General features: G+C 35.8%; 1 protein-coding gene across 1 annotated transcript; it reads left to right on the top strand.

The window, feature by feature from the left end:
- Nucleotides 1-7,167: 7,167 nt before the first annotated feature.
- On the top strand, nucleotides 7,168-19,728 carry LOC107859549 (chaperone protein dnaJ 50). Its single transcript, XM_016704595.2, has 10 exons — nucleotides 7,168-7,451; nucleotides 7,546-7,608; nucleotides 7,709-7,775; nucleotides 15,274-15,333; nucleotides 15,570-15,620; nucleotides 15,763-15,843; nucleotides 17,395-17,507; nucleotides 17,659-17,776; nucleotides 17,923-18,049; nucleotides 19,084-19,728. Exons 1-10 carry the CDS (start codon nucleotides 7,330-7,332, stop codon nucleotides 19,185-19,187), a joined length of 906 nt encoding a protein of 301 aa, XP_016560081.1. The 5' UTR covers nucleotides 7,168-7,329; the 3' UTR covers nucleotides 19,188-19,728.
- The last annotated feature ends 103 nt before the right edge of the window (nucleotides 19,729-19,831 follow it).

The following is a 19,831-nucleotide window of genomic DNA, read 5'->3' on the forward strand; positions in this document are numbered from 1 at the left end:
TGATCAAGACTTCCAAATTTGAAAAATAAAATTGTTGAGAACCGAGGTCAATCACAGACTGCCACATCACTAATTATTGTTCACCGATAAATTTTAAGCTCAAATTTTGATCGTTTAGCTTCATTTTGTGTCTTTAGTTTCGTTTGTTGATTCCCATACTAACTTACAAGCTAGTGACCAATAACTAGATTGTGAGTTAGTTCGAAACCGTATTTTTTTATGTGTGTTTACGTTCCTTTGTGTGTTTCATTCTTTAGAGTCGTTGTACACACTTGATTCACCTCTCAACAACTCTCGGAGTACAAGCAAGCTTACAACACTTGTGGGATTGAGTGTGAGGGATTTGAGAGACAAGAAATAAAAGAGAGAGTGAGGATGTTTATGTACAACTAATGGGTTTTCTATTTTGTAGGTAACTCCTTTGCCATAATGAACACCATTTTGGCCCACCTTGATGCTATTGCCCGAGAAATAGCTAAGGCGAATGCGGGTCTTGACAAATTGGGCTCGGATATGTCTACTATACTTGAGAGGTTGGATCGAGTAGAGAGTCGAAGGAACTCTCATGTTTCTACTCCCAAAGCTTTACCTCAAACGATCAACCCTCCAAGACCACCACTAAATTACATAGACATAAGCCAAGCCAATAAGTGTCCTCAAACCCGAGACCTAAATGAGTCACTTCCCCCTCAATTCGATCAGGTCCAACAAGAGGGACTTAGAAGCCAATTTCCTCCCAGCCAAGCTCCACAACCGCAGCCCTCCTTACTAAATCATTCCTCTCAATCGAAACTCCACTTCAGCAAAATCGATATATCCATGTAGAGGAGTATGGTTGAAAGAAACATGAAGGATATGGAGACTACTACAATACTTGTATGATGGTAGGAGACTTATGTTGGATGAGATTGAAGACAAGGCTCAAGATGGAGAGGAAGCCGAGGTTCAAAATGAAGATGTTGGTCGAGACTTGTTGTTATTGAGCCCTCGGATTCTTCATGATTTTGTGGACTATTTTGACTTGTTTTTGTGACTTATTTGCAGATTATTTTGAGTAGGTTTCCTTTGAAGTGACCAATTGAACGAGGTGAAGCCGTCAATTTGTGGACAAATTCCTCTTAAGATGGAGAGGATGATACGGGAATAAGCCCATAAATTACACTAGATGGGTGCCCACTCTTTGAAGGGCCTTTTGGTCATTTTAACTTATATTTTGTAATAGCTATAAAAGGAACATTGTAGAGTTTTAGACTTAGTTTATGAATGAAATTGTAAGTCTTACAAGACAAATAAACACAAGTCCTCTTTCCTTGAGGCACCTAAAACCGAAATTAGGGCTTAGACAAATGTAGAATCACTTGTGTTTGCATTTACTTGGAAACATTAATGCTTGGGAGGTGGATTCCGATCTTGTGTCTTTGTAAGAGATAGGTTGATTGTTGTGTGTAGTATTAAGGGTCCAAGAGTTACCATTATTGGGTTCTTAATATTATACCTTCATGTGGTCTATCTATCTATTTTTTCTTTTGTAATCTTATATCCGTTTTGTATCTTGTATTGTGAAGCCGTTTTTGTTGTTGTTGTTGTTGTTCTCATTGTTGTTTCATCTTGTGTTGTTAACTTAGTTTGTTATTGGCTGCAAAGGGTATCAAACACCTAGTTATATTGTCCTTCTTGTATTTTATTCTTGAATCCGAGAGTAGTCTTCAAAAGGGTCCTCGATTCTTTGAATTAGTGGACTATTTTTGGAATGTGTTTGGACTATTTTGAGCCAATTCTGTGTGTTTCTTGGTTTTCTTGTATCACCACTGTTGACTTCTGCTGATAGGCTGATTTGTCTAAGTACGGTCAGGAACCTGAACGTTCGAACCTATGATATAAGTGATCATAGTGCAAAAAATGAGTATGCGATCAGTACTTTGAATGTACTGGTATACTAAATGAGGTTAGGCTAATATCCATGATTTCATGTGCATGAGTAATAACTGTTTAAATGAATAGTATGAAGTATTGAGTAGAATGCATGAAATCTATAAAGACTGAGAATGCATGACCAAACATTACACATGTTCTGAATATAATCTGTAAACTGAAATACTGAATACTGATAAATGGATAACTGATATCTGTATACTATGGCCAGCAAAACTAAAATTGATTACTGAGCTGAATACTGGACTGAGACTGTGGGAGGTATCATCTAACCAACATGCCCCAAAGCTGAGTTAATTGGGGTCCAACCAGTGACCCCAGTTGGAAAGGTGCTAGTACCGTGCCACGGGTACTAACAATGGTTATGAGTCAACCCTAATTGGCAGAAAGACATTTTGTCAACCCTCACTGGCAGGAAAACTTATGCGAGATATGTCAACCTTTATCTGGCAGGAAGATATCTCAACCTACGCTGGATACGTAGTTATGTAACTTAGGGATTGCTACTAAGGGTCACACCCTAACCTGGCAGGAGTTCCCCCACCCCTGGGTTCTCTCGGTGCTAAATCCTACTCCCAACTGAACTGACACTGATCACTAGGATGGACTATGCTTAACTGAACTCACAATTGACTATATTAACTGACTGAATGATATTGCTCATGGTATAACTGAATCCATTTTGTAGGTACCGAAAACTAGGCAAACACTTAAATTTTGGGTATTCATAATCCCCAGGACTTGATAATAATAACAATAGAATCATACTAAAGCTTTAGGGACATATTAAGTAGTCATTGTTCAAAATCCTATAATCTAGGCATTTTATCAAACACTTGCAATGCATGGGAATAGTTTTAAAACTTGTACTAGTAGCATGAATTTGATACTAAATCACCAATTAAGGCTTAAATCAGCGAACAACACCATTAAAACGTGTGGGGTTTAATAACAACAATAATTACGTGTAAACATGATATAAAACTCGAAATTCGTGGGGGTTTATGGTTGAAATCATAATAACTTGTAAAAATCATAACTTTGAATTTGAAGTTTGGATTCTTGGGATCCATAGGTAAAAAAAACCCATGGATGAACATCTAACATACCTCAAAAGCTTAAATCTTGAAGAAGAACTTTTCTTGAAGGTTCTTGAATAGTGATGCTTGAATTCTTGAGTTTTCTTGAAGAAGGGTTTGAATCTTATTCTTGAGGAATGATCTTGAAAGGAACCCTAATTTTAAGGATGCATGAGGAGTTATGTTATTTAATTTGATGAAATTAGGGGTTAAAAAGGGTGGGAAAAGACCCAAAAATCTCATTAAAACGTCGTTACTGTGCTGCTTCGGACTTGGTTGATGGTCTGGGTGACGGACTGTCACTCAAACCATCAGTTTATGGATAGAAAATGAGCTCACTGCTTTAGTTGTGATGGCTTGGTTGATGTTCCATCACTGGCTTGACGGTCCGTCAACTTTAATTTCCCGTCGCACCCGACAATCGGACAGCTCTCTGGTAAAATGGGCTTAACTTTTTACCCTGATATCAAATTAAGGAAAAATTGATATCATTGGAAAGCTAATTCAATTATCTATCTATTGGTGGGTCATGAGCTCAAAAATTCTTAGTAGAACTAAAGATATGTCCGTTTGAAGTTTATTATAGCAATATTTTTTTCAATAACTTAATCGGTAAGGAATATTTTGATTCATCTAATAGCTAGGAGTTATTTAAGGCCTTAATACACATCAAACTCGCTCATAAAACTACCAAAGCACTATAATTTATTTCTCATGAGCTCGAAACATGGTTCTAATACTGGTTTGGATTCTCAAGGTATTACACCAGTTATATTGTATGGAGCAGAGTGTTGGCCAGTTAAGAACTCTCACATCCAAAAGTTGAAGGTAGCGGAGATGAGGATGTTGCGATGGATGTGTGGCCATACCAGAAAAGATAAGATAAGGAATGAGAGTATTCGGGAGAAGGTGAGAGTAGCTTCGGTGGAGGACAAGATGCGAGAAGTAAGGTTACGTTGGTTCAGGCATGTGATAAAGAGGGACTCTGATGCTCCAGTGCGGAGGTGTGAGACACTGGCTAAGGATGATTTTAGGCAGGGTAGAAGTAAGCCGAAGAAATATTGGAAGGAGGTGATTAGGCATGATATGGAGCAATTACAACTTACGGAAGACATGGCCCTTGATAGGAAGGTGTGGAGAACGCGGATTAGGGTAGAGGGTTAGGGGGTGAAAATGCGTCGGTAATAATAGGGGAGCATTCTTTATTTGTGTCTGAAGTTTCTTGTTTGTGATGTTGATTGTTATCTATGATTTCGGATAGATAGTTTTTAGTATTATCTTGTGGTTGTAGTATTATCTTATGAATAATGGTATGGTTTCGGATTTATGTTTTGTGTTTGTTATACTGCTATCGGTCCTAAGCCAGGGTCTATCGGAAACATTCTCTCTACTTCATATGAGGAAGTGGTATGGTATGTGTACATTCTACCCTCCCCAGACCCCACTATGTGGGAATACACTGGCATGTTGTTGTTATTGTTGGTCTGAATTTAAGCTTTTATAAATCCAACTTCAAACATTTGGGTATTAAAATTTTAAAGTCGTGATTTTCAACTTTCAACTTCTGTCTCGCGAATTTGAATTTAATTTGAGGCGAGGAAATTCTAAAAGTTCTATAAAATTCGACTATTCTGTAAGTAGGGATCCGATAATGGTTATTTATATACTTCTTCAAGTTTGCAAGTCAAAATTGAACCACATGTGTGTTCATATCAACAATTTCGATAAAAGTATGTAATTCAGCTAGTGATTAGAGAAATTTTAGTTGGGAAAGCGTACAAAGTTGATTATTGAGTCGGTCCTAGGTGAATATAATAACTTGAGAAGTTGAGATCAATTAGAATTACATTATGATTCTTTAACAGTGCTAATTAACACTATTCGGAAGTAATAACATACCATAATTTTACAAGATATGACACTGATTCGTTAAATTGAGATTCGACTCCCAATACGTATTTCCTTCGGTTTCTTTAGTTGGGGCTTAGTATTTTTACACGTATCCCAATGACAAATTAATGATCTAAATCTTTTTCAATTAACCCAAATTAATAGCTAACCCTTCTTCCCTCTCTTCCGCACATCATTAGAATTTCTTCTAATGCCTGCCAAATCTCTCCTAATATAAAATGCAATCGTGAAAATTCAATATTATATTGTTGCAATGTGAACTCTCAAAGTAATTAACATTTAACAGCCACACGAATTACGTTTTCTTCTAAATCTATATTCTAAATTGAAACATCTTTAGTTAATTAGAAATCAAACTCGGTTGAAAAATTGAATGTATTGTTGAGAACTCTAGATAAGCTTGAATTTGTGTATTCACCAAATGAATTTTTAGCTAAACATAGTGTTATTTTAGCTCTACTTTTTAAATATACATGACAATGAAAAGGATCCTCAATTTTTTATTACTGATTGACTCTCCAAGCAGCAGCTTGAACAATAAATTTACCGAGCTCTTTGAATTTTCATCATCTCCAAAGAGCTAAACTTTTTACCATAGCAAGGTAGTACTGGTGGATTATGTGCAAGAGAATGAGTTTTTCTTCACCAAGAATGAATGGGTTCTCAACAAAGAAGAGATTGGAGAAGATTTTACTAGAGTTAAAACACTTAGCTGACGACTAAAGAAATCTGGGTCATTAAAAGATATGTTGTAAAGCTATTAAGCTCCAACTAGAGAAACCGGAGGGGATACGTATTGGATGAAAGTCATCATCATTAAATTCGTGCTATTTCACACTAATTCAACTGAAAATCTTTTAAATTATAGAGACATGAATAAAATGATGAATATGGCTCTGACTAAAATGATTGCAACACCGAATGTAATCATGTAACTCATCATCTTGTCGTTTTGAGGAATTTAATATAAACCTTTACCATATTTATTAACATGCAAAAAAATAAAAAAATAAAAAACTCAACATATTTGAATGACCTTTTGGGAGTCATGTCATTTTTCATATGGTGCACAATATTCTCCAAAAAAAAAAAAAAAAAAGACATCTTTTTCCCTTATTCTCCAAACTCATTTTAGCACTTAAACTTAAATTCTATTTATTTACCCCTTAATATCTTTAAAGTGTATTTGTTTCACCCCTTAAAACTGAATACCACTCTCACAATAGAGAGTGAGCGTCATGTCAATGCCAAATCAGTATCACGTCAATCATTGCCACGTAAGAAATTAGGATTTTAAAAAAAAAACCCCACACACATACTATTTTTATGTATTTTAATTTTAAAAAGCAAATATATATATATATTAAATAAAAAATTCAAATCCCCCGCCCCCAATCTATTTCTCCATTCCAGCCCGCCCCCTCCCCGCCATTCTTTCTCCCCTTTCAGCCCCACCCTACCCCACCCTTCCAGCCCCCGTTCTTTCTCCCTTCCAGCCCCCACCCCCACCCTTTTCTTTCTTATTCAAAAACAAAAATACTTTCATCAAGTTAAAATTAATTTTTTCAAATTGTCTTATTAACAAAAAAATTCAAAAGAAATTTCATTGATGATAAGTGATTCAAAAATAAAATCATCAATTTAATTTAATTTTTATCTAAATTTTGAGGGAGTTGGATTGAAGGTTGAGATAGTGTTCAATGGAGAAAATTATTTAATAGTGTTTTCATATTTGTTCTTGGGTGGTGTTAATGGAGGAAAGTGAAAAAAATTAAAGGAAAATGTTGTTCTTGGGTGGTGTTGTTAATGGAGGAAAGTGAAAAATATTAAAGGAAAGTGTTGTTCTTGGATGGAGTTATTAATGGAGGAAAGTGAAAAAAATTGAGGTTGTTAAGGATGTTTGAGTGTTGTTGTTGAAGATAATTTGAAGAAGAAAGAAGAAAAAAGTGTCCATTTTTTATTGTAATTTTATTTTTATTTTTTTAATTTTTTTAATTATATTTTAAATATAAGATTACTGAAATTAATTTTTTTAATAAATAAACGCGTTCTTTTTTTAAAAAAATGTCACATCAATTTTAAGAGTCAAATAAATACACTTTAAAGATGTTACGGGGTAAATAAATAAAAATTTAAATGTTAAAGTGAGTTTGGAGACAAGTTTAAGGGGAAAAAGATTTCTTTTAAAAAAAAAAAAAAAAACTAACAACTTTATAATCAAATAAATTAGGGAAAATGATGGAACATTACTAAAGTTAACAACAAATTGATCTTATTTGACTGAAATAAAAGTCAACGATGTAAGGACAAAAAAGTCATTGCATACAATGACGCATCCTCCATATATACACACAACGAAATCTGAGTTTAGTCGGAGACGGAGAGAAATAAAGGGCGACGATCGGAGATGGCGCGAAGCAGAGCTGCGATCCAGTGGATCGTGCTCACAGTTACAATCGTGCTCTCCTTTCTGATTCAGTCTTGTTTCTCCATATACTGTGACGAAGATAACTGCTACCATCTCCTTGGGTAATCTATTCTAATCTTCCTTTTCAACTCACTATTTGAAAATTATTCATTTTTTCACCATTTTTTTAATTATTATTATTATTTTTTTTGGCAGGGTGAATGAAAATGCAAATTCGTCTGAAATTAAGAAAGCTTATTACAAGCTCTCTCTAAAACAGTAAATCTTTTGGTTCTCTCAGCTGATATATTTTATTTTTTAAATTTTTTTTGGTTTAATATGGTTAAATTGGGAATTTATTGATAATTGTATTGTTTAGTCATCCAGATAAAAACCCTGATCCTGAATCAAAGAAGCTTTTTGTCAAAATTGCAAATGCTTATGAGGTAATTTTTTTTTTTTGTTGCTTTGCTTTAGTAATTTCATGAGATCAATTAGCAAATCGATTTGGGATTTCAATAATGTGTTGAGAATAAATCCCGCCACGATAATAATATTGCGGTAATAAAAAAGCAATAATTATGACAACGATAATACGGTTAATCAACAAGAACAATAAGAGCTATAATGACACCAAAATTTTTACCCTTCTAAATAAGGGGAAAAACCACGGACCAAGAGAAGCAACTGATATTACTACTGTAGTAAGAAATTTTACATCATAATTACAGTAAAATACTCAAGGTGACTACTACACTTAAAAAAAAACCTCTTTTGACCCCACCTTGCTAAAATACCTAGTATGGAATTTTACACTGTAGTCACAAATAGACTACCACCTTACTAAAAATACTGCTCACTCTATTTTTCCCTTCACAGACTATTTTTATCACAATTTGTGAAATATCTCACTGCTCTATATATATTCTTTCTCTCTTTGTTGGTGTGTTTTTGTAGAGTTGAAGTTGCCTTCATATTTATAGTCAAAAAAAGCAGGAAAATAATGATGTCATTGCATACGTACATGCAGTAGCCCATTTTTGACAATAAGCATGCAGAAATTTTCTCTGCAAGAACATGACAGTAGTTGGCCACCAACTTTGACAAAGGAAAATGTGAATTCATGGGATGGACCCCACAAATCTCTCCCTCCAGTCCTATGCAATAGAGGGAGGTATCTTTGTCTTCTTAGTGAGAGCTAGGGGTGTTCATGGGTCGGTTTAGATCGGTTAGTGGTTAAAACCATAATCAAAACCAATTTAGTCGGTTTTTGAATTTTTAAAACCTAACCACAAAAAGAAAATAACCGTCGGTTTGGTTCGATTTTTCGATTTTTTTGGTTATTGACTAGCCCATTCCAACCACTCTAGAATAAACTCCTTTTTTTAACCCATAGAAAAGAGTATCACATTGAACAATTTCTCATGAAATATTTGTACAGTGATGGACAAATGACACTATAAACTCTTAAAAATCAGAACAAACTCATTAAACAAAACCAACGTTGAGATGAAAAGCACCATCTTTGTATTGTAGGCACTAAGATTATCCAACAACATACAAACACATACATGTACATTGTAAAACAGAGCTTTATATTCTGTTGCAATGTACTGCAAGAAAAGACAGATGGGCAAAATTGAGTTATCTGTTTACTTTATAGACTAGCTAGGTAAGCTAATCATATAGGGAAAAGATTAAATAAACAAGGAGATATAAAACTACCATTTGAACTAGGGACCATGGTAACTTGTTTACAAGATTCTTTGTTTATGTAACCGAAGATGAAGCAGCATATGGATTACAGTTTCAGTCATCATTCATGCCATCTCTCTTGGGTTATTCACAAACCATATATCAATAAAAATTCAGTAACATTTAATAAAACCCTTCTGCACCATTGCCTAGCTAAAGTTCCATCCCATGAAACTTTGAGATTTTACTATAGAATAGAATCAGATTTAATCGCCGAAAACATCCCACGAAAAATGAAGAGAAGACTACACTACGAAAGAGAGCGTAAACGAGATATAGGGGGTTAAGAAACTAAACAAGAAAATATTCTTGTAAAAATTAAAATTAGCTAAGGTAGCTAAAATAAAAAAACTAAAAATTACCTTCCCAAGCTTTAATAATCTTGTATTAAAGTTTTCATTTCCCAAGCTTCAATTTTTATTTTTTCTTTTCCTTGTGAGATGAAAAACTGAAAAGAAATTTATTTAGCATTTGCTTTCTATGAAGAACAGCAGAAGCTAATGCGACGCTGCCTTTCGATGAAGAACAAAAGAAACAACAGTTGATGTACTACGTTTATGAAAGCTAAAGTAGAAAAAGTGAGGTAGGGACTCTAGGGTTAACTTATTAGTAATTGTAGATAGAGTTGGGCTTGGGTTTGGGGCTTTGGGCAATTGGGCTAGATGTTGATTAAAATTTAGTTTAAGATTAAATTTGATAAAATATTTATATTTTATTTATAAATTATATATAAATAATTATAATATATATATAAAATTTATCGGTTTGGTTTGGTTATTTTCACGGTTTTTTTTAAGTAAAACCATAACCAAACCAAATAGCATCGGTTTTTTAAAATTTAAAACCAAACCTAACTAAACCAAACCAAATGTCGATTTTTTTAATCGGTTTGGTTCGGTTTACGGTTTGGATTGGTTTTCAACCAAACCCATGAACACTCCCAGTGAGATTATGCCGACAAGTTCTTTGCGCAACTCCATGTGAATCTTCTTGACATGAAATGATTCGTTCTCGACTTGTTCACGATCCAATGGTACCTCACATCAATGTGTTTTGTTCTTGCATGGTTCATGGAGTTCTTGCTCAAGTCTATTGCACTTTAACTGTCACAATAGACAACATACTCCATTTGATCTAATCCAAGTTCTCGAAGGAAACGCTTGAGCCATATCATTTTCTTGCCAGCTTCAGTAGCCGCAATATACTCAGCTTCAGTTGAAGATAGCGCAACACACTTCTGCAACTTCGACTGCCATGATATAGCTCCCCCTGAAAAAGTAAACAGAAATCCAGTAGTAGATTTTCTATTATCAAGGTCACCCGCCATATCAACATCTATATAGCCCTTCAAGATTTGATCAGATCCTCCAAAACACAAACAATCACCTGCGGTTCCTTTTAGGTACCTCAATATTCATTTAACTGCTTCCCAGTGCTCCTTTCTTGGATTTTCAAGAAATTTGCTGACAACACCAACTGCGTGAGCAATATCGGGTCTGGTACACACCATTGCATACATTAAACTTCTGACAACGGAGGAGTATGAAATTTTAGCGATGCTTTCTTTTTGCTCCTTTTTGCTCCTTCGTTGTAGGACATTTTCCTGCTCAACTTCATATGACTAGCAAGGGGTGTGTTAACAACTTTAGCGTTCTTCATATTGAAGCGCTCCAGTACACGTTCAATGTACTTCTCCTGTGACAAGTAAAGCTTCCTTTCATCTCTGAGACGAGTAATCCTCATGGCCAAAATCTACTTAGCATGACCTAAGTCTTTCATAGCAAAAGACTTGCATAGTTGTTTCTTCAACTCGTCAATTCTGGAAACATTCTTGCCACAACCAACATATCATTCACATATAGCAAGAGGATGATAAAATCATCATCAGAGAAGCTTTGTGCGAATACACAATGATCTGAAGAAGTCTTCTTGTAGCCTTGCTCCTCCATGACAGATTCAAACTTCTTATACCACTGTCTAGGAGCCTGCTTCAAGCCATAAAGACTCTTCTTAAGTTTTCACACATAGTTTTCTTTACCTTTTACCTTGAAGCCCTCAGGTTGTTCCATATAAATATCCTCTTCGAGTTCACCGTGAAGGAACATTCATCTGCTCAATCTCCAAATCATGACTAGCAGCCAAACCAAGAACTGTACGAATGGAGGTCATCTTGACCACAGGAGAAAATATTTCGTCAAATTTGATACCCTTCCTTTGACCAAAACCTTTAACAACCAATCTAGCTTTGTATCTAGGCTTCAAGCTGTGTTCTTCAAATTTTACTTTGAACACCCACTTGTTCTTTAAAGCTCTCATGCCCTTAGGCAATTTCACCAACTCATAGGTGTGGTTCTCATGCAGAGATTTTATCTCATCTTGCATGACTTCAATCCATTGATCCTTATGTTTATTTTCCATGGCTTCCTCATAGCATTCAGGTTCTCCCATGTCAGTGAGTAGCACATACTCATTAGGAGAATAATGAGAAGAAGGAATAAGCTGTCTTGTAGACCTTCTTAGTGGAGCGTTCGACTCATTTACAGCTTCTTGAATCGGACCATCATCAAAAACATCATTGTCATTATCAACATCAACATGTTGATTTTAAACTTGATTCTGGGCGTCACCATGGTTATCTAGCTCACCAACATCATGCATACTTGTATGAGGAAATTGAGCAAGACTAACCACACCATCAGAATTTGAAGATTGTGATTTCTCTGCTTTGTCAATATCTTCAATGGTTTGATTCTCCATGAAGACAACATCACGACTTCTTCCAAGCTTCTCCTCAACTGGATCATACAGCCTGTAACCAAACTCATCAAGGCCATAACCAATGAAGATGCATTGTCGTATCGTGGTATCTAACTTTGACCTCTTATCTTTGGGCATATGTACAAAAGCGTTGCAACCAAATACTCTCAAATGGTCATAGGAAACATCCTTCCCTTACCAAACTTTATTTGGCACCTCACTTTGCAAAGCAACAGCAGGAGATAGATTAATAACATGTGCAGCGGTCAATAAAGCCTCACCCCAAAAGGAGTTCGGCAACTTTGCTTCAGAAAGCAAACATCTGACTCTTTCCATCAAGGTCCTGTTCATTCTTTCCGCCAAACCATTAAGTTGGGGAGTTTAGGAGGAGTCTTCTGGTGTCTGATACCTTGATGCCTGCAGTTTTCTTCAAACGGTCCACAATATTTACCACCGTTATCAGTACGAATACACTTTAGCTTCTTCCCTGTTTCTCCTTCAACCGAAGCTTGAAACTGCTTAAAGACACCTAACACTTGGTCTTTCGTCTTCAAGACATAGTCCCAGAGTTTTCTTGAACAGTCATCTATAAAAGTGACAAAGTAAAGTCCACCCAAAGTCCTTGTTTTCATAGGACCACATAAATCTAAATGCACCAGCTCAAGTAACTCTGTCTTTCTTGAAGGAGGATGAGACTTGAAAGAAACTCTATTTTGTTTTCCAGCTAAGCAGTGCTCACATTTTTCTAATTTAGCACTTTTAAAATCTGCCAACAATTTCTTCTTGGCCAGAACATTAAGTCCTTTCTCGCTAATGTGGCTAAGCCTCTTGTGCCATAATGTTGAAAAGTTAGCGCTTTCAATTGTATTCACCATGTTAGCACAAGTAGAAGCCGTAGTCCAGTATAGACCACAACGTTTGTCTCCACGAGCCACAACCAAAGAACCCTTAATGAGTTTTCATTTTCCACCACCATTGGTACTAACATATCCCTCATCATCCAGCACGCCAACTAAAATCAACTGTTGATGAACATCGGGTGCATGTTTTACATTGTTTAAAACTAGTGTAGATTCAGAACTAGCTTTCAAACAAATTGTACCAATGTCAACCACCTTAGAAACAGTCTCATTGTCCATACTCAAGGTTCCAAAGTCACCTGGAGTATAAGATGAGAAAAAGTTCTTCCTTGATGTCACATGAGATGCGGCACCAGAATCCACAACCCAACTTGACTCATCACAAACAACATTTATTAGATTTGCATCGAGGACAGTAACAAGATCTTCGGTGGTAACGGTGGCTACGCAATTTTCATTGTCATCTTCTTTCTTTTTCTCCTTTGTCTCTTTTCTCCTTCTTCAACTTCCAGCAAAATTTATTTGTGTGCCCTTTTAACCCAAAGTGGTGGCACTCAAAATTTTTAAATTTGCCTCTGGATTTGCCTCTATGGTGTTCTTCATTTTGAGCACCACGATTCTTGCTTCTCCCCCTATCGCCAGTCGCCAAGACATCAGACGAAGAGGAACCTAGAGACTTTCGTCTCATTTCTTCATTAAGAATGTTGCTCTTGGCAAAATCCATAGATATCACGCCATCAGGAGCAGAATTTGATAATGAAGTTCTAAATGTTTCCCATTAGTCTGGTAGGGAACCAAGTAGAAGCAAGCCTTGAATTTCTTCATCAAACTTAATACCCGTAGCAAATAACTGGTTCATGATCCCCTGAAAATTATTCAGGTGATCTGTCATTGGAGAACCATCATGGTATTTTAACCCCAACATTTGTTTAGTCAAGAACATCTTATTATTTTCAGTATTTCGAGCATACAAACTTTCAAGATGCTTCAATAGGGACCGAGCATGTGTCTCTCAAAAAATATGGTTCACCACATTATCGTCAACCCACTGCCTGATAAAACCGCAAACCTGACAGTGCAACAGGTTTCGCTCTTCCTCGATTTTATTTTCAGGTTTTACAGTGCAAAAGATCGGTTGATAAAAATTCCTTACTATAGTTGCTACTCTTGGTCCGTAGTTTTTTTCCTTATTTAGAAGGATTTTCACGTAAAATTCTTGATGTCATTATCTTTATTTATTTTTCCCTAATATTTTGCCATAAATACTTTTGTTGTTATTCCGGGTTTACCCAACAAACTGGTATCAAAGCCACGATTTATTTGTGGGGTCCAGCCCTATGAATTCACATTTTCCTTTATCAAAGTTGGTGACCAACTACTGCCATGTTCTTGTAGAGAAAATTTCTGCATGCTTATTGTCAAAAATGGGCTACGGCATGTACGTATGCAATGACATCATTATTTTCTTGCTTTTTTTGCCTATAAATATGAAGGCAACTTCAACTCTGCAAAAACACACCAACAAAGAGAGAAAAAATATATAGAGAGCAGTGAGATATTTCACAGACAGTGATAAAAATAGTCTGTGAAGGAAAAAATAGAGTGAGCAATATTTTTTGTAAGGTGGTAGTTTATTTGTGACTACAGTGTAAAATTCTTTACTAGGTATTTTAGTAAGGTAGGAGTCAAAAGAGATTTATTTCTTTTGAGTGTAGTAGTCACCTTGAGTATTGTACTGTGACTAAGGTGTAAAATTCCTTATTATAGTAATATCAGTTGTTCCTCTTGGTCCGTGGTTTTTCCCCTTATTTAGAAGGGTTTCCACGTAAAAATCTTGGTGTCATTATCGCTTTTATTGTTCTTGTTGATTAATCGTATTATCGTTGTCATAATTATTGCTTTTTTATTACCGCAAGATTATTATCGTGGCGGAATTTATTTCCAACAACTGGTATCAGAGAGCAGGTTCTACTCATTCATGAAAATAATATTTGCGGTTGGTGGTACTATACTCGGTAAAAATAAAATGTCCGGAGTAAAGTACGAGGTAGCAAAATTCAACGACGATAGCGGTTTGGGAAGTGCCCAGCTCCATTAGTATGAGGCCTTTTGGGAGGTTCTCAAAAACAAATCCATGAGGGCTTGGCCCAAAGCGGACAATATCATACTAGTGTGGCGTTTGGATGAAGTCACAGGCGGTCCCCAACTTAATGTGCATTGAAAAAAGAAAATTCAATGATAAACAAGCTTCATAATTCACAACTTTAAGTGAATTTAGGTTAAAAAAAAGAGCTTTCTTTTAGCCTTGCTCAGCACATTGTGTTTTCGATAAGTGAGATGGATGTGATTTAATACAAATGCTACCTTGATGTCATGTTTATATGTGTTATTTGACTGGACACGGGGTTAAGGATGATATAGTACTAACTAAAAAAGTTAGTTTTATAGAAAAGAACAAAGTTGTTGTGAAAGATAGCAATGGAACATTATCTAACAGTTTGGGACGTCAGATAGTTGGGATGGGGTAGTACGTCTCTGTGATAAATATTAAAGGGATGATTTTTCTCTGTAGATTTTGAAAGACGAAGCCACAAGGGAGCAGTATGATTATGCACTTGCTCATCCAGAGGAGGTTAGTTTCCATTACTCATTTGGTTACAGATTGTTTGCATAAAAAGTTTTTCATAGAATTATGGCGAGGAGTCCTAGTGCTTCAATATAGTACCGTGATGACATTTCTTTTTTAGTATCATGGATTCCAGTTTATGAGTAGTTGACTTGCTTGGAAAATGCTATTGGACTTCTCAATTGACAGATGATAATCAGGTCGCGTACTAATGCGTTTTATTCATGCTTTTGAATTTTCAGTTTTTCTACAATACGGCTCGGTATTACCATGCTTACTATGGTCACAAAACTGTGAGTGCCTTTTCCTATTTCCTTCCAGATATTTGTATACGTGTATCAACACTTCATATGGGTGAAACTTTGAGCTTGAGAATTCATTATACTTGCAAAGTTGATTTTATGCTCACTTAGCTGTTTGTGTTTGAAATTATAGGATACCCGTGCTGTCCTTGTTGGTCTTCTTTTGATAATATCATCATTTCAGTATATGAATCAGTGGACAAGATATAATCAGGTAAAATAACACTCAACATTCATCGTTAAGATTTCTTTCAATTTGTATTCAGTAAGCAATGGTTATGACGCGATCTTTGTATAGAAATTGAAGAATGCTTTCATGATTTCTCTTTTGCTTGATTTCTTCCATTTATTTTAGATTTATGATTAGAAAAATCTCCGGGATGACATTTTATAGTCTGACAATCTAAGAGCAGTGTGATCTTAGACAATAAAAGAAAAGAATAGTCCTATGATGATCAGTGAGATAACGAGATAATCCTATGTATATGTAACTGTAAACTGTGTACCTTGACTTTTTGTCGGGGTAAACCTAGCTGATATGAAGATGCATTGTTTTATGATTACCTATCTTATGAGGTGTAATTATTTGTTTGAAGATAATTATTATTTTATTGACAAATTTGAATAACTTAGTAATCAATAAATGAACTAGAAAATTGTTCATCTAGCCATGTTAACCCTGTCATCCTATTCTGATACACCTTATTGTCATAGGATAAGAACACGACGCCAGAAGTGAAAGCGGAGAAAATAGGGATTTGGATTATTCAAGTCTTACCTTGTGGATGGAACGTGAGAAAGTAGTATATTTGGATGAGTTACTTAGGATAGCAATAGCATGTTGGTCGATAAAGTGTCTCGAGCACTAGGAGAAATCTGTGGTGATACATAAACTATAACAACAGCATACTAAGAACAATCCAATTTACCATGCATCTATCCATATTCATAGAAAATCAATCATAATCTTACTACGTCCGCTCTAGCTGTCAACCTATTTCAAGTTTCCACTTTTATCAGGGTTTGGAACCAGCTATTTTTTGAGAATCTAAAATAGGTGGAGTTAATGACATTTGCTGTGACTTTTCTGAAAATTTAAGGGGAAGAAGGATGAGATTCTGTGAATTTATGTTATATACCCTTGATCGAAGTTTGCAGAAAACACCTTAGAAGTAACAAAAAAAGCTTCAAGATGTTGTGGCATGATTCTCATAAAATTCTTCCCTCTTCTAAATGAGCATCAGAAGATTCAGTAACTTCCAAAAAATTGCATGATACCATTAGGAATAAATCCAACATGAGGCAGCTACCTATTTCATAAATTGTATGGCAAAGAAGATACTATATCCTTTTCAAATTTAATTTTTAAATAATCGATCATCTAGATACACTCCAAGATTCACAACAAAATATAAAGAGGTTTCTTACATACCCTTTCTTTACTTTTCTGCATTAGCTAGCTTGATTTGTAATGAAAATTCAGGATGATCTATGGTGGGCAATTTTATTGTTTAGTGGGAAACATTGCAAAATAGTAGTTAGACTCCAACGGAAGAGTAATATTTTGAAAGGTTACACCATGGCTAATAAAATAAAACAACGTAAAATTCTCCTTATTTTGAATTCTGCGAGACATTATTCTTTGGCTTAAACAAAAAGTAGAAGAGCCCTATAGTTGGAGATGAAAGTAGTTCTTTTCTTGTTTCTTACTATTTCTTTGCCATGTGTTGTAAATTGTGATTTTTGTGATTTCCTCTTTTATTAGGCTATTGACATGGTCAAGAAAACACCAGCTTATAAAAATAAGCTACGTGCTTTGGAGCTTCAACGTTCTGGAGGAGTGGCTAATAGGAAGAAGGGCAACAAGCAGATGGACAAGTGTGGACATGTCTCTTCGTTTATTGATTATGGAGCCTGAATCTTCTGGCTTAGTTTGACAAAATATACTTGTTTTTTCATATGGGCTGTAGTTCAAATTTGTTTATTTGCTACATCTGGATTTATCAGCCGAATTTGCTATTTGTGACAGGAAGGTGGAAGAAGAACTTGGCAAGGAACTCAACTTGGACATAAGGGGAACTGAAAAGCCTTCTGTTTGGGAACTAATTGGAGTCCGTCTTATACTTCTTCCGTACACTCTGGGAAAGGTAGCAGCATTTTTTAGCTTGGGCAGTTGATCCAAATTTCCTTGTGCTTATAGTTTGTTCTGCTAGAGGGTTTTACATAAGATACTTTATGCTTATGAATATCACATATTAGAGTAGGGGTTCCTGATATCTTCTGTCTTCTGCAGCTGTTGCTGTGGTATGGATGTTGGTTCTGGAGGTACAATGTCAAGCGTGCTCCATACTCATGGGAAGATGCCTCGTATTTGACACGAAGGTCCCTTCGGGTTTCTCTTGATTCATGGAAATCTATTGGTAAGACAAACTGATTTTCAAACATCTTCTGTGTTTACGCACGACGTGGTAGTGTTGAGTAATTGAGTTGAATTAGAGGAGATAAGAGCATAAATAGGTCCATTATGTAGTTTAATTGACTAAGCAATTTTTTTTTTTTTGGGTGGAGGTAGTGTGGGGGTGGGGAGTGAAGGGTGGGGGGGATGATTGGTAATGACTAAGCAAAAATATGGTTATAGTAAGACGAATGTGGCCCAAATTATATGAATATCAGCAACCCAAGGATGAGGTAGATCCTACCACACACACTGGCTGGACACCCTCCATTGACCTGCTTAATTAGGGGGAAGTCCTTATGACCAGTGCAATTCGTGTATCTTATTGTATTCTAGAAACCGATCAAAGAACAGATATCTAGCATCAAGGTGAGCTGGTGGATGTTACATAAAGATCTGTTATACTACTTTGGCATATGCCAAAAAGAAAAATAAGCAAATGAAAACAACGAATAATCCGAAGTGCAAGCAACCACAGATGTTAATTTGCACTGCATTGATTTGCTTTGTACTTCTGACATTTCAGTAATGCCTTTTTGTCTCCCAATTGCAGAATATCTGTCAATTTAGTTAAGCTAAACTGAAAGAAAAGGTCAAAACCCGACTATAGAGCACGCATTGCTCTGTCTTCTCCACTGCCTAATCTCTTTATGAACCTCTTCCGTGCTGTCAATTTATTTTTGGGTTAAATTAATGTAGGCTGTTAAGGTATTAGTTGTAAATTGGTGCACTAGTCAGTGTGTGTGGAAAAGATTCCTCAACGTCATAATTTTAATTATATGGCGAAGGTGAAAGCAAAGAAAGTTTCTGATACCTGTGTAAATCTTGAGAAATGTAAATAAAAGTGATTGCGGATATGTTCCCATGATTCTGATGTATTTTATATAAATGTTTCCTCAATCGTTGCTGCTTGGCATACTACCAACGTTGTTGTTTGATAAAAGTTTTTTTTCATTCCCATGCTGTTTATGATTCTTCCAATCATACTTCTTTTATCAGGCGAATCAACCAAAGAAGATCTTATAGAAAGACGGCTTTGGGAGAAGTCCAACTTTGAAAACTATGTGGCAGAGATGCGCAAGGAATCAAAGCGCCGAAGATAGAAGGCTTTTCTTACTCAAAGCTATGTGTAGGATGAGACCAGTTTTGACAGGGAGTATTCTGACACATGAGGCCAAAAGTCTAATTTTAAATTCTTGAAGACAGCGAGAGCTATTGCACTGATAGTATTGTCATAGAACTTGGATTTTCATGGTCAGCGTCACAGAATACTAGTACTTACTAAATAACCATACAAAATACATATTGAGACGGGATGCAAGTGCACTGCATTAGGAGCAATTTTCGGGGACAAGCTTCTTCTGATGAGTGCCACTCCCCACAATGATTTCGCTGTTGTGATGCTACTATGCTAGGTTAGAATATGTGGTGAACCATCTATATGTTCTGAAAGCACATGTATTCTGTTTCAGATAATGAATTTCATTCATGGCTATGTTGTATTTGTATTTACCGGAGTCTTAACTGGTGAACACAAAAATTGGCAGTGTTAGCTCCACTCAACTTTCTCTCTCCATTAACTTCATTCTGACTTTCTGGGACATGTATAAGATTAAAATTTAGAGTGCTCCTCTTCGTAGGATACGTCGAATGCCTTTTCATTCGGAGGGCAAAATGCTTCTTTGAATGCTGCTTTGGTTTTTTAACCGAATAAAAGTAATTTCAAGTTGGTTAAGATGACGAACTT

This window comes from Capsicum annuum, chromosome 2 (genome assembly GCF_002878395.1).
Source record: "Capsicum annuum cultivar UCD-10X-F1 chromosome 2, UCD10Xv1.1, whole genome shotgun sequence".
Taxonomy (NCBI): Eukaryota; Viridiplantae; Streptophyta; class Magnoliopsida; order Solanales; family Solanaceae; genus Capsicum; species Capsicum annuum.

What these genes read in the sequence shown, in the direction of transcription:
- LOC107859549 (XM_016704595.2), top strand. Translation starts at nt 7,330, where the DNA reads ATGGCGCGAAGCAGAGCTGCGATCCAGTGGATCGTGCTCACAGTTACA. An exon ending in AACTGCTACCATCTCCTTGG is followed by an intron (nt 7,452 to 7,545) that starts GTAATCTATTCT and finishes TTTTTTTGGCAG; the next exon opens with GGTGAATGAAAATGCAAATT. An exon ending in AAATTGCAAATGCTTATGAG is followed by an intron (nt 7,776 to 15,273) that starts GTAATTTTTTTT and finishes TTTTCTCTGTAG; the next exon opens with ATTTTGAAAGACGAAGCCAC.